General features: G+C 39.8%; 1 protein-coding gene across 1 annotated transcript in view; it reads right to left on the bottom strand.

Moving 5' to 3' along the window:
- Window positions 1–15003, bottom strand: part of XPO1 (exportin 1) — a 52995-nt gene extending 37992 nt beyond the window's left edge. The window contains exons 1-3 of the mRNA XM_081100605.1: window positions 14228–15003; window positions 10567–10698; window positions 3215–3316 (exon numbers count right to left, since the gene is read on the bottom strand). Coding sequence (XP_080956731.1) covers window positions 3215–3316; window positions 10567–10692 — 228 coding nt within the window. The 5' untranslated portion in view covers window positions 10693–10698; window positions 14228–15003. The remainder of the gene's footprint in view (window positions 1–3214; window positions 3317–10566; window positions 10699–14227) is intronic.
- Between the last annotated feature and the right edge of the window lie 313 nt (window positions 15004–15316).

Raw genomic sequence — 15316 nt, 5'->3', positions numbered from 1 at the left:
AGTCTTTACAAACATCACTGGTGTGTTATTTAAGGAGCAGCAAGACAGCCCATGGGTTTAATTTTAAATTTTAACCCCACCCTTATATTTGCTATTTCTATTAACTTAAAGATAAACTTTTGTGCACAGTCAAAAATAATACAAGTGCATGTTGCAATCTGTATCTACCTTTCAGGTATTCCTTCCTAAATATAGAAGTTATAACTGAAAATGTAAAAAAATGAATAAACAGATACCACTTTCAAGCCATTTTGTCCCTCCTGCTGATTACTCACTCTAAATAGTCAAGAATATTTATAACAATTTATAATGCTGTAGGAGTTAAAACCCAAAATTATTATCATGACCAATTAGTGTGGATAGACAGGAGGAAGAAAAAAGACAAAATTATTGTGGTATGTTTTAACAGTTAAATTAGGGAAGAATCAGCTATAATACCTGAAAGGTAAACTCACTCATATATAGACCTCAGATTGCAAGTTTTGGCTGAGAATAAGAGTTCATCTTTAAAATGGTTAGTCATCACACAATAAAATAGGAGCATTAGTATTTCAACCAAAGGGATCACAAGAATGCTCATTTTATCCAAAGCACAATATAGACTGTCCCAAACTACATTGTGCTCAAACAGTAAATGTTTTTGCTGTTTTCTTTCATTTTAACATTTCACACTTTTCAGGAAAATTTTCAACTGAAATCCTACATTTGCAAAACATTCCTTAAAGAGACTTCCAAGATAAAAGCAAGGCCAAAGCAAAATTCTGAAAATATAAATTTGATGCAGGTGTTTCATAATCAGCAGTAAATAGTGAAGCTTTCTATCATGTTCATTTACACCTCTCTAAAGGTCTCAGAAAAATGTAAATAAAACAAAAAGGGAAAGTTTCTGGTTAAAATTCTAAATTAACTTTTAAAAAAACTGCTCTAAAATCTTTAATTTTATAGGCATGAAATCAGACTGTCAAGTTGTCAAGCTATGTATTTTTTTACTACATGGACTATTATCCTCTTGCTAATACTAAACTAATTAAAAAGATCTTTAAAAATTATGAAGCAAAGCAACCACAAATATACCAGTAAAAAGTAATAATTTAAATAACATTACCATATTTAGTCATAGTTTTTCAGCTTAGTTTTTAATTGAAGGATAGTCTCCCCTTCCTTTATTGTTATATTTATTTACATCTTACTTTATATTTGATACTTTGTTAATTATCTGTTTACTAACCTCTACTCCTTTCTCCAACTGTAAAAAGGAAGCATAAGCTTGCAGAAGACACAAGTCATATTTGGGTCTTTCTGCCAAGGGGACTGAAGCAAGAAGCCTAATATAAGCTTTTCACAAGTTAGGTTAAAGAAATAGATAGATCACCATCATAATATCCTAAAACCCAATCTGTCCTAAACATTTAGACTCCACAGTTGAATTCATATTTATTTGAATAATATTTTTATTCAAAAATCTAAAGTGGCCCATCCGGCGTGGCTCAGTGGTTGAGCATTGACCTATGAACCAGGAGGTCATAGTTCAATTCCCAGCCAGGGCACAAGCCTGGGTTGTCGGCTTGATCCTCAGTGTGGGGCATGCAGAAGGCAGCCGATCAATGATTCTCACCATTGATGATTCTCCCTCTCTCCCTCTCCCTTCCTCTCTGAAAGAAATAAAAATAAAAATATATCTAACAAACAACAACAAACACACCCCAAAATCTAAAGTGACAGCCAAATCCGAAGGCCAATGAAAAATGACTACTTTGGAAATATCCACAAGTAATTCAATCATTCTAAAGAATTACATTTCTGCTTTACATCTCAGGATTTGAGAAATCCACTGCTGAGTTATGAAGATGAGGGACAGAAAACAGCAAAGACTAAACGAAAAAAATAAATGCATGAAATGATCCCTATGGTAGAAATTTCTACTGAGCCCCCAGAAATACTTATTTTATGCATTGAATTCCCCTTTCCCCTCCCACCACCCATGAAACAAAAACAATTGATGAACAGAATTCAGTTAAAGGGAATCAAAAGGGTAGACCTTGTGGAGGCCTGCCGTCAAAGCCTAGCTGTGTCAGTTGCACAGGAAGACACCCCTTTTCTTCCTATTACAAGCAATCAACATAATGGAACATTATGATTAATATCAGGTAGTGTTAACATCTTTAAAGAAAAAAAAATGATTGCATAAAAGCCAAATGTCAGAGTGCATAACTTTAGCACCAAATCATTTGTAATTTATGTAAATCGAAGAATTCTTTACCTGTTGCTTTCTTTCTGTTCCTCTAATCATCTCATTTTTCACAAGACAAATTTGAGTTTTTAAAAATACTGTTGATAAATCAACTTAAACATTAGTAATGTCTGTCAGTATAAAAAGCAAAATTTACCAGGCAAGCAAACAGGCAAACACTGTTATGTTACTTAAGGTTAGCACTTTGAGGAAGTTCTGAACTGTATTTTTGCCCGAAAATTTACAAGATGTCAAAACTAATTAATATTTTAAAACTGTTAATTAACACAGTCTGATTTCAGAAACAGATGTGAACATGGCTATTTTCTGTTTTAACACAATGTGTAGCAGGTGGAAACCTTGTGCATATTAAACAGAATGCCATGCATGGTATTTTGTTAAGTTAATGCAGTTTAAAGAGAAGTGTGAATCACCAAGCCTAAAACAGTCAAAACACATTTTGATCAACCCTTCTGTTCAAACTTAAGAAAAAGGACCTGGATTATAACATTTTCAATTGCAAATAAAAACTTGAGAGCTGTCCCATTAAAAGCATTGGTACCACAGAGTAGGGTTTTACACTGCCCACACAACTTGGTGTTGGAGGTGCTTAGAGCCTGTATTATATTGATTACTTGCCCCCAAAAACTCCTCTGATGTTATGTTTCATCTCTGAATACATTCAGAATTTATGCTACTTAGATCTGTACACATATTCTAGAAAGAAAACAAAGCAAAACAAAAAAACCAAAACAAACAAACAAAAAAGCCACCTTGCATACTAGTCCCAATTACAAAGCTTCATAATTCTTAGGACTATTTGCAAGAATTAATTCTATGTTTAATACTCAATTTTGAATAAGTTAACAATATTAAATGATTTGAGATAACAAATGCTCATACTAAAAATGAGATACCTTCCTCAAAGTTTATGACTGGAAGAAAAGAAGAAATAAACGAATTTTAAAACCACTACTTGCTTACTTTCGTGTTCATATTCTGTGAAAATTCCAAAATTGTATCGACTCTTGTCCATGCATCAGGATGCTCCTTTAAATGTGTCAGTACTTCTTGAGCCATTCTTTGCTAAAATATTATACAAGAAGAACTTTAAACTCACTTGTTGTTTTGAATCATTTATTAAAATTGAACAAGGTATTGAACAAGGCACGAATCCTAACAGGACAATGGTTCTACCAACTTTCAGAAACACTCAAATAATAAGTCTTTATAGAAATAAAAATGTGTTTGTTATCACTCAAACTTCAATTAAAAATAGGAATATTTATTCCTTTGAAACAACACAGCCTTTTTGGGGTTCTTAAATCAAAGATCTTCTCTGACATAAACAAGTTCTCAGTACTTACAATCAACCAAAAACAACATAGAAAATTTCATCTACTTAGATAAATAATGGTATACTCTGTTTTACAAGAGTCACCAACCTACCTAACAAAATTTATCCATAAAAATGTATTGTGTGAAGGCATAGAAACTAGGTCTAATACTTTAAATCTCAAATACCTATAGATATATATGACATTAAGATCCTTAGACTAATTTTTTAAAGAGTCTCTTAAATATATTATAAACTTGCATTTCTGAATGTCCTCAAATTTCATATATTAAATCCTAGCTTATTTGGAAAGCTTTAAATTTTTAAAAATGCATGCCCTAGCTAGCTGGTATGGCTCATTGAATAGAGCGTGAGCCTACGGACTGAAGGGTCTCAGGTTTGATTCCAGTCAAGGGCACATGCCTGGGTTGTGGGCTCGATCCCCAGGAAGGGGGGGGCGGTGGGGGGGGGGGGTGCGTGCAGAAAGCACCCGATCAATAATTCTCTCTCATCCTTGACATTTCTATCTGTCTCTTCCTCTTCGTCCCTCTCTGAAATCAATAAAAATAGATTAAAAAAAATTATAATGCAAACCAAGAAAAAATATTAAATCAATGTAGCCATTATCTAGAATGTGTTTTTCTTTTAAGCATAAAAGATCTAAAACTTATGAAAGTCATCTCTAATAAATTTCTCCAGTGCCATTTCTTTCCTTCGTTCATTCTTTAAAAATAGTCACTATCATGAATTTGGTCTTTTCCTGTCCATATTTACAGAGTATGTGTATGAATTTCATAGAAACTATGGTTGAGTAGCCCTAGCCAGTTTGTCTCAGTGGATAGAGCGTCAACCTGCAGACCAAAGGGTCCCAGATTCGACCTCGGTTGCAGGCCCTTTCCGGCCCGGCCCTGATCGGGGCTCGTGCAGGAGGCAACGAATCGATGTGCTTTTCACATCGGTATTTCTGTCTGTCTTTCCCTTTCTCTTCCATTTTTCCTAAAAATCAATGGAAAAATATCCTCGGGTGAGGATTTAAAAAAAAAAAAAAAAAAAAAAAGCAGCCCTGACCATTTGTTTGGCTCAGTGGCTAGAGTGTCGGCCTGTGGACTAACGGGTCCCAGGTTCAATTCCGGTCAAGGGCATGTACCTTGGTTGCCAGCACATCCCCACTAGAGGGTATGCAGGAGGCAGCTGATCGATGGTTCTCTCTCATTGATGTTTTTAACTCACTAGCCCAGGGGTGGGCAAACTTTTTGACTCGAGGGCCACAATGGGTTCTTAAACTGGACCGGAGGGCCGGAACAAAAGCATGGATGGAGTGTTTGTGTGAATATAAATTCAAAGTAAACATCATTACATAAAAGGGTACCGTCTTTTTTTTTTTTTTTTTTTAGTTTTATTCATTTCAAACGGGCCTCCCTCTCTGTAAAAAAAGAAATCAATAAAATAAAAAAAATGAGCCCTAACTGGTTTGGCTCAGTGGATAGAACATCGGCCTTCGGACTAAAGGGTCCCAAGGTTCGATTCCGGTCAAGGGCATATACCTTGGTTGCAGACATATCCCCAGTAAGGGGGTATGCAGGAGGCAACTGACCGATGTTTCTAACTATTCCTCTCCCTTCCTCTTGGTTAAATATCAATAAAATATATTAAAAAAACTTTCTTTTAAAAATAAAGCTTTAAATGTTTCCAAATCATAGGTGAGGACGGATCCAAAATATTAAATGAATAAATAAAAAATAATAGTTGTGTAGTCACCAAATTTTATATCGTGTATTTTATAGAAATCCTCCTGTAATTTGCTCTTTCCATTTGACAGTTTTTAGCTTCCCCACCTTTACTGAAATATGACTGAAAATGAACAGTTTTAAAGATCTAGACAGGTTGACATTTATATAGTTTTTTAAACCATTATAGTTTTCTGTCTATATATGAACCAAGACTGTTAATTCTATCATTAATAATGTGTGTGTTTCCCTTAAAAAGCACAATCTGGGACCCCTTGGGGGATGTTGGAGAGCCAGTTTCAGCCAGATTCCTGCAGGCCAGGCCGCCAGGCAGAGGGACCCCATCAGTGCCCCTTGTATGCATATAAGATGTTTGGTTAATCTCTTCCCGCCCTCTCCTCTCCCCTCTGAGCTTCATCAGTCAGTTCCATGTTTCTGTGCCTGTGGTTTCCCCTCCTGTGCTGAGCATCTACCGCTGGTGGTCAGTATGTGTCATAGCTACCGGATGGTCACTTAGGCTTTTATATATATACTAGAGGCCCGATGCACGAAATTTGTGCAAGGGGCTTTGTCCGGAAGGTCGTTGGGCTACCGGTCTAATTAGGATATTACGCTTTTATTATAGATTTCATTTCAGTTCATTAAGGACTGATAACTTAAGGGACTATAATTTATTATATAATAGCCAGACTAAAGGCAGAGAGAGTACTTGATGTGAGTTATCTAGGGCTAAAGCACATTTTAGCAGTTCTGATTCTGAGAATCTCTAAATATTCATTTCTTACTAGACATAGAGTTGCATTTAAAATAGTAACAAATAGCACTAGCTGGCTTTGTTCAGTGGTTAGAGCATCAGCCCTCAGACTGAAGGGCCTCAGGTTTGATTCCGGGCAAGGGCAAGTGTGGCAGGCAACAAATCAATGTTTCTCTCTTTTGTCTCTCCCCTTCCCTTCCACAGTCTAAAAATCAATGGGGAAAAATACCCTCAGGATAGGATTAACAAAAAATAAGTAAAATATAAAATAGTAACAAATATTTTAGAGATATCAAAAATCCATGCCTCTTAAAATCATGTTTCCTTTCAGTTTTCCTGTAATTTTACTCTCCAAAGTTAATTCTAGTATTTGCATCCTAGTGTCTTTATTTTGCCCGAATCCCACTATCCTTATATAATATTCTATTACTAACTTAACACTCCAAAGAGGTTAAAAAGAAAAGAGGGAGAAAATCTTGCATCTCCCTGTGTTACTAACTGAATGGTGAAAGTATTCTAGTTGCTAAGCAATAGATTAAAAGAGTTAAAGACAACACAATAGTGGAGAAAACACCCAACTCTTCTGTATCTTTCCCCCCTCGCTGCCTACTTGGCTAAAACTAGAAAAATGCTTATAACGGAAGGTAGTCCTAATGTTTCAGTGCTAAATATCCTACTCCAACCCCCCCATTTAAGTAAAAGTTCTATTTATAGATTTAAAAAGGCACCCTTGGGGTGTGGGGGTGAAGGAGGTCCTTATATGGTGACAGAGAAGATTTGATATTGGGTGGTGGGCACAAGTTACAGAACTTATAACATAGAAACCTACACATGAACCCTATATGATCAATTAACCAATGTCACCCCTTCAAATAATTTCTTTCCCTCCAAAGTTATGTAATCCTTTTTAAAAAGTTAGACTAACTACAGTTTAGTTTAAAAGTTTAACCAGTATAATTTCTAGTTGCCATTTTCAGCACATATTTTATGAGATTAGGAAAAAATATCTACTGTATTTAAAAAAAAACAATTTGACATCACATATACTAAATCTTTATACTTCCAATAGTACTCTTTAAACAAAATTCCTGTTAAGTATCAGGTACTATAACAGGTGCTTTACAAACCTCATCATTAATCCTCCAATCTCTTGCAAGGTAGGTAATAGTTTATAGAGGAGACTCCAGAGCAATAACTAGAAAACTTACTAGAATAAAATTAAGACAACTAACATGTTTTCTACTACATCTTTCTACTTCTTTTTATTCAAAATAAGATCCTCAAAGAGATGGTTACAAAAAAAACAGAACTAGAAGTTTAAAGACATGATTTTTAGAAAAGGAGTTCTTAACCTTTAGGTTCTAAACCTCAGTTTCCTTATCCTATGTATATAATAAAAGTGTAATTTGCAAACTGACCAAACGGCCAAACAGCAGAACGACCATCCAGGACCACGCTATGACACCCAATTGTGCCAGGCCAGCCAAGGCAGATGCGATGCGAATGGTCAGGGGCCCAGCCATCGCCCCATTATCACCCTGCAGAGGGAGGCCCAGGCCACCAACCGGTGGGCTGTGGCGGGTGAGCGGGGCCTCCCTCTGTGAGGGAAGTCTGGGGCCAGAGGGAAGCAGGTACCGGGCAGTTGGGGGAGAAGTGGGGGGTGGAAAGAAGGTCTACCTACTCTTGCACGAATTTCATGCATCAGGCCTCTAGTCCATAATATAACAAATAGCAGTTTACTGATCATCTTTATGCAACTGATTTGTCATGAGATCTAAACTTAAAATCCTTACATTTGAGAAAGTTTTGCTTTTAAACATAGAAAATATTTTTTTTTCTAAACCTGTTTATTTAAAATTCAAATTTAAAACAAATCATTAAATCTCAATGCTGTGAAACATTACTAAAGGCTGTATTACAACATATTTTTCTTGATAAAAATTACTGTTAATTCTCATTTATAAGCCTAGACTAGAACACTGGTCTCTTCGTTTATTCATATGACTTTTAGATATTGTAAATCAGGTTAAAAAAGACAAAGATTAAACAGCAGCAATAACTGAATGATGTGAAAAAATTAAATGCTCATCTTCCTAATGGCTATAGATTTGTGTTTCAAATATATTCAAAGCTGAGCCCAACTTTTCTTCATGCATTTTTAACCTTACTTTTATACTTTCTTCCAAAAGCAGCTGCTTTCCATACATATATGTTAAAATGAAATTAAGCTTAAAGCTCCATGTTGAATGTACAGCATGAGGAAACAACTACATGATATGTGTGATACAGATGGAGTAACTTTTCCAGGAATGCTTTTGGAGAAAAGAACTCTGATCAACTGCCCGTGGGAATATAAAACTGGACTAACAAGCTTATAAATACCACAGCAGAGTAATTTTTCCACTCACACAATTTTTATGGCCCTTTCCTTTAAAATTCTCATTAACAAGATTTTCTTATCCAACAGAAAGGAAACTTACTCATTTAAAACTTTGACATTAGTTCCACAGGGTGAAGTCTCAAGACTGTCCAGTTTCTTGTTAACATTACATTTTAGAAACATTCCTGCCTCATCTCTCTTTAAATGGGGTATTAAAAACAAACCTCCCACACTTTACAATGATAAAAAATAGATTATGTGGTAAGATAATTCCCTACATTAACAGTACCACCTTTACAAATGTTAAAATTCAAATTAATAGCCCAGCCAACCTATGAACCAGAAGATCATGGTTCCATTCCCAGTCAGAACACATGCCTGGGTTGTGGGCTCAATCCCCAGGGCGGGAGGAGGGGGCACATGCAGGAGTCAACCGATCAATGATTATTTCTCATAATAGATGTTTCTATCTCTCTTCTCCCTTACTTTCTGAAATCAATAAAAAAATACATATATATTTTAAAATTCCAACAACATAAAGATGTTTGGTATTGAGATTCTTAAAAATAAGTTTATAGGCCAGCTGGTGTGGCTCAGTGCTTGAGTGTCAACCCATGCACCAATAGGTTCGATTCCTGGTCAGGAGACATGCCAGGGTTGTGGGCTCCATCCCCAGTAGGGGGCATGCGGGAAGCAATCGATTGATGTTTCTTTCATCAATGTTTCTATCTCTCCCTTTCTCCTCTCTTAAAAAAAAAAAAATCAAGCCGAAACCGGTTTGGCTCAGTGGATAGAGCGTCAGCCTGTGGACTGAAAGGTCCCAGGTTCGATTCCAGTCAAGGGCATGTACCTGGGTTGCGGGCACATCCCCAGTAGGAGATGTGCAGGAGGCAGCTGATCAATCAATGTTTCTCTCTCATCAATGTTTCTAACTCTCTCTCTCCCTTCCTCTCTGTAAAAAAATCAATAAAACATATTTTTTTAAAAAATCAATAAAACAAGTTTATATCTGTGAAGTAGTTTTATAATTTAAATATTTTACAGTTTAAAAGAATCATATTAACTACAAATGCATGATATATGTATAAGGTACATACTACTTTTACTGTCTCTACAAAGCATTTAATACATTGTGCTCTTTTATTTTTTCTTTCTTCTTTTTCTAAATCCTCACCAGAGGATATCTTAAAATTCTTTTTTTAGAGAGTGGAAGGGGGTGGGGGGGGGAGAGAAAAACAGTGATTTGTTGCCTCCCACGTGCAGCTTGCATGCAGATCGATCCTGCTGCAACCAAGGTATGTGCCCTTGTTCTTTCTTTTTAAGTTTTTTTTAAGGAAAAGTTAGTTAGATGAAAGAAATGCACCTTGCGCTTCTTTTTAAAAATATATATATTTTTTATTGATTTTTACAGAAAGGAAGGGAGAGGGATAGAGAGTTAGAAACATCAATGAGACAGAAGCATTGATCAGCTGCCTCCCGCACACCCCCTACTGGGGATGTGCCCGCAACCCAGGTACATGCCCTTGACCAGAATCGAACCTGGGACCCCTCAGTCCACAGGCCCATGCTCTATCCACTGAGCCAAACCGGTCAGGGCTGCCCTTGTTCTTGACAGCAATCAAACCAGGCACTCTTCAGCAGGCTGACACTTTATCCACTGAGCCAAACTGGCCAGAGCTCTATTTTTTATTAAATGGAGTAAATGTTTAAGAATAACAGAACAAGTATAAGAAAATATTATTCCACTCTGTGTCAAAATATAATGCAGTCCTAGCCGGTTTGGCTCAGTGGATAGAGCGTTAGCCTGCAGACTGAAAAGTCCCCGGCTTCATTCGGGTCTAGGGCACATGCCCAGATTGCAGGCTTGCCCTGCACCGGGGATTGTGAAGGAAGCAGCAAATCAATGATTCTCATCACTGATGTGTCTCTCTCTCTCTCTCTCCCTATCCCTTCCTCTCTGAAATCAATAAAAAATATATATAAAATCCAATTTCTCTCTCCAGATATGTCTCATTTCTATTTAATTCTGAATTAATACAAACTATGGAATACTTTTTGAAAAGGCAATTATTTAAACCTGTATTCAAAATCCAACAACTTTGTTACACTATGCTCAAAAGTTTTGAACAGCTACTTTACCTGGGCTCCTTCTCCATGGTATAAGCAATTCACCACATTGTCTAAAAGGTTGATATCCAGTTTTTGGCTGAAATCAAGCAGCTGACGAGCTGCATGGTCTGCTAACATTGTCATAATTGCTGGCATAGATTACTGAAAATAAAGAAAAAATATTTAAGGTATCTATGAAGTTTTGATAGTATCAGTCAAAACTTTCTACTCAGTTATTTTACTTCAACCATGTTCACACAAATATTTTAATGAGTATTTCAGAGATTTAACAAAAGCAAATAAAAGCTGAAATTACTTAGCTACTCCATAACCATACCAGTTATTAGCATCTATTCAACTCTAGATGCCAAATAAATTGTATTGTTCTCTACTAACATTTATATAAAGTTACCCTAACCTGTTTTTAGGATGAATCTATTAAGAATTTATGGCCCTAAATATTGACAGTTCAAAGTCTTGATCTCAAATTTTTAAGTACAGATGAGCATGTTTATTTTTCCCCCTTCATAAGTAGGTCTAGTTCAGCAAAAACTTACTTCCCTCATTTCATGTTACCTTAATTTTTAAGATATACTGAAAAGGCAAGAAGATGCTAAAAATTAAATGTGGTACACAAGTTTTGCTATTGTATGTGTCAATGATTAGCAGGAACCACCAGCCTAACAAATTTGGTACTCTTATCATCTATAAAGAACTTAAGTTTTTATATGCTATTAAACCATCTACATTTGTTTCTTTCAACCCTCAATGAATTTGGGACTCAGGTTACAAGCATACAAATTCCCTGAATATATGGTCTAGAAAAAAACACCTTTATGAAAATACGTCAAACAAGATTTTTTTCCTTCAAATTTCCAGGTCTTCATTGGCAAGGTAAAAACTGTAAAGCTTGTCAACTATTTTCCAAATAAAAACAAATTCCATCACAACACAAAATGAGCTTCGTCACCTCAAAAAATGTACTGGCTAAAACCTACTGGTTCATATGCAATGTTATCCTTTTAAGAGGATTCCACTCCAAGATGCTGGCACACATCCACATTTTTGTTGCTCAGCAATATAAAAATTTTTCCTTTGCTTTTACTTCAAAGTTAATGCCACTCAAGTCTGACTGGCTAGTAAATCAGTACTCCTTAACATTTTGGGGTCAAGATGCCTTACAATCAGAGGGCATGATAGTTCTTGCCAAATTAAAAGCTAATAGTTTTGTATACAATTACAAAAGATGCCAGACTCTTTGAAAGCCAGGCACGAAACCTCAGGTTAAGAACTCTTAGTTTATTGTATTTAGACCCAACAAGGCTAGATGGTTATCCCCACTTGTCCCCCTTTTAAAAACCTTCCAGGATCAGGAAATGAGTGGCTAATTTGATTATGTTTGGACAAACTAGCTTGATCAAATGTTTTATTTAATGATAATGTCAGTTACAACAAATTAAAATTCGGTTAAGTTAGACATACTGTAAAAAAAATCAAGGTACTAAGAGATGAAGGGCCCGACCTGGTTTGGCTCAGTGGATAGAGCATAGGCCTGTGGACTGAAGGGTCCCAGGTTCAATTTCAGTCAAGGGCACATGCCATGGTGGCAGGCTCTTCCCCCACGGGGGGCATGCGGGAGGCAACCGATCAATGATTCTCTCTCCTTGATGTTTCTCTCTCTCTCTCTCCCTTCTCTGAAATCAGTAAAAAGATTAAAAAAAAAAAAAAAGAGGCTTGAGAATCTGCATTAAAAAAGAGTTGAAGGATTTTTAGTAACCTGAAGTCTGTTGATCTACTGAGGACAGTAAAACCTGTAAGATTTCAAAAACTTTTATTGAAGTTATTAAACGTGTTTTTTAGTAGAGTACCTGGCATACACAACAAAAAACCTTTGCTCTAAATACTAACATAAAAAGGGAAATGCGATTCAAATAAAGTTGTTTCAATTTCCTCCCTTCAAGAGCCAGACAATTTTAAAAGATCAGAACCACCTTAAAAGTTACGGCTGAAAACAATGTCCACAAAGCTTCAAGATCTACATATCACGTTTTGGATTTTTTTTTTTTTGGTTAAACATTGAACGAACTTTCCTATTTGGCCTGTCATAATTTAATAACCAAAACAAAAAATAAAATGACTCTAAAAAATTTCATTTTCAAGTAATTGTTCTCTCAGAGTTCTCTGAGCTAAATTCTTTTGAAAAAAAAAAAATCAGGTTTAGAATAGAAGCTTGTGTTAAATACTGAAGAATTTGCCTCTTTAGAACTAGCGGCTATCTTCGATATGACCTGCCTATTCTTGAACCGTAGAGTACATACAGAAATGGCGGCTTTCTGGTCAATGCCAAGCACATTTAGTCCCCCAAATCAAGTAGCTCCCAAAGCATTCTTTCCACTAACTGCAGTGCCCCATGCACTTAGGATATACAACCAGGCAGCCTGATCAACAGCCACAGCGAGAAGGGTGAAACCACAAACGCTTCTTCCCCTTGGAACACTCAACCCTCAAATCCACTCGCTGGGGAGCACACACAAGGGATTTTACCCAGCAATGTGGTGGCTCTACAAGTGACGGACTACCGACTTCAAACTCAGAGGCAGGCAGCCACCTACTGCCACTCCCATCCAAAACCAAGAAAAGCATAACCGTTGGCTAATGATAACTACACAGCAGGCAAAATAATAATAAGAAAGCCCAAGTCGCTAGAGCAGAGAGACTGCTCCCCTAGGTGTGTGGGCCAGGGCTGGCTCCATTCACTAGAAACACACCGCACGGGGCCCGCCCTCCCTCGCTCCGAGCCCATTCGCGGCACTTCTGCCTCCAGCTCCCGGAGCGCGCACTCACCCCGCCCAGACTCGCAGGAGGCAGCGCCAGGCGCCCGAAGTTCGCCGCCCCATTCTCTATGCAGCATGGCCTCTGCGTGATCAGGAGGTCCGGGCCGGGCAGGTCTCTAAGGCTTCCTCTACTACACCACTCCTCCCACCCACACCAAACTCCGAGAACCCGGAATGGAGGAGATTTAGGACGGCATCCACTATGAAATATCAGCAGTAAAAACCGATCGCAACCAACTCAAGCCGCCGAGAACCAACTATGGCACGAAACCCCATTTGCAGATCCTTGGGGGTAAAAAAAATCACCCATCTTCCCTACTTCTAATCTCACTCTGCAAAAAAACACAAAGATTTTGAGTTTCCTCGCAGGAGGTGCAGGGACGCGGCAGCCCCTCCCTCCCTCCCCCGATCCCAAGCTCTCCACCGAGCGGCCACGTGATGCAGGCGGACGTTTCAATGCTGCTGCTGCTGCACTAAATATTTCTGGAAACTTCCACTCCTAATAATTTACAGCGATGTTCCTGAAGTCACCCCAACTCTGCCCAGCCCTGTGGGCTGGGGAAGCCCTTCCACCCCCGCGCCGGGGCCCGGCTCCACCACCACGCTCCTCGCTCGCCTCCACCGTCACCCGCACACGCGGATGACCCAGCAAGCGTTTCCCCTCCCGCGGCCGCCTCCCCGCCTCCATCTCCCAGCGGCAGAAGCGGCTCCATTCAATCGCAGGCTGCGCTGGGCCCGCCGCCGCCTCCTCGGCCCGCTTCCCGCGGCCGCCGCCGCGCCCCACGCCGGCCTCCTCCCGCCCGGCCGCGCCGCCGCCCGGCCCCCGGCCCCCGGCCCCGAAGACACAGGCGACTTACCCAGAGATGGAACCAACTGCTTCTTCCTTCCTGGTCGGGGGATTAGGGAGAGGGAAGGTGGGGAGAGGGGAAAGGGGAGGAAATCAAGGTGGGTTTCAGTTTTCCCACCTTAAAAAAAGGAAATTAAAAAAAAAAAAGATGAGGGCAAAAAAAAAAAAAAAAGGCTCAACAATATTTACTATCCAGGGACACTTCACCCCGACACACACACACACACACACCCCCACACACACCCAAAAAAGGAGGGGAATTAATCTGAGAAATAAATGCTCCCGCCTGGCTGGGGAGTAAGGGGAGGGGGAGGGGAACGGGGTCAAGTCCCAAAGATTCAGCCCCGGGGGGACCCTCCAGCTACAGGCGGCGGCGGGAGCGGCAGGAGTCGGGGTGTAGAGTCCACACGGCCGGGGGACGCTCAGCCGCCAGTTGCAGTCCGACTTCCCCTACCAAAACACGGCTCCCTCTCTCACGCGGCTCCGGCGCTGGCCCCCCCACCCCGGCTCGCCTAAACTTTCCCCCCTTCTCCTGCTTCTCAGCGACTGGTGGTTCCCCCTCCCCCTCGGGTGGTTGCACGGACTGCAGCAGCAAAGACTGGAAGAGGCAGCGCCGCCCGGGCTGTAGCTACTGTTGCTCTTGCTGATGCTGTAGCTCCCGCTGGTCCTGCCGCGGCCGCTGCAGCCGCTTCTCCCCCTCCTCCTAGTGCCTCAACTCGGAACCGGTTGAAACCGGTTCAGACTGGGAGATTCCATCTCGGTTGAGTTTTCAGCCCATGGCGCCGCGGAGCGTTTGGAACCTGGGCCTCCGCCCCCAGCCCGCCCGTCTATTGGCCTGTTCCAGCCACAGCCGCGCCATCAGCCCACCTCTGATTGGCCAGATCGCCCGTCAATCCCACCTCAAGTCTCCACACGAGCCCGCCGCTTCTGCCTCCGCCTCTTTCCAGCAGCGATTTGTCCGCAGAGTGGGGGGAAGGGAATTGGGGCGGGTCGGAAAAGAGCGAGAAGGGGGGGGGTGGAGGAGGAGGAGGTGGGACCAGAGTTGAGCCCAGCAGAGGAGACAGCGAAGAGAAGCCGCGAGGAGGACTGGTTCGATCAT

The sequence above is a fragment of the Myotis nattereri genome (genome assembly GCF_964212035.1).
Source record: "Myotis nattereri genome assembly, chromosome: 10".
In the NCBI taxonomy this organism is placed as follows: Eukaryota; Metazoa; Chordata; class Mammalia; order Chiroptera; family Vespertilionidae; genus Myotis; species Myotis nattereri.
Note: the sequence above shows the minus strand (reverse complement) of the source record. Positions and strands in the feature narration are given on the sequence as shown.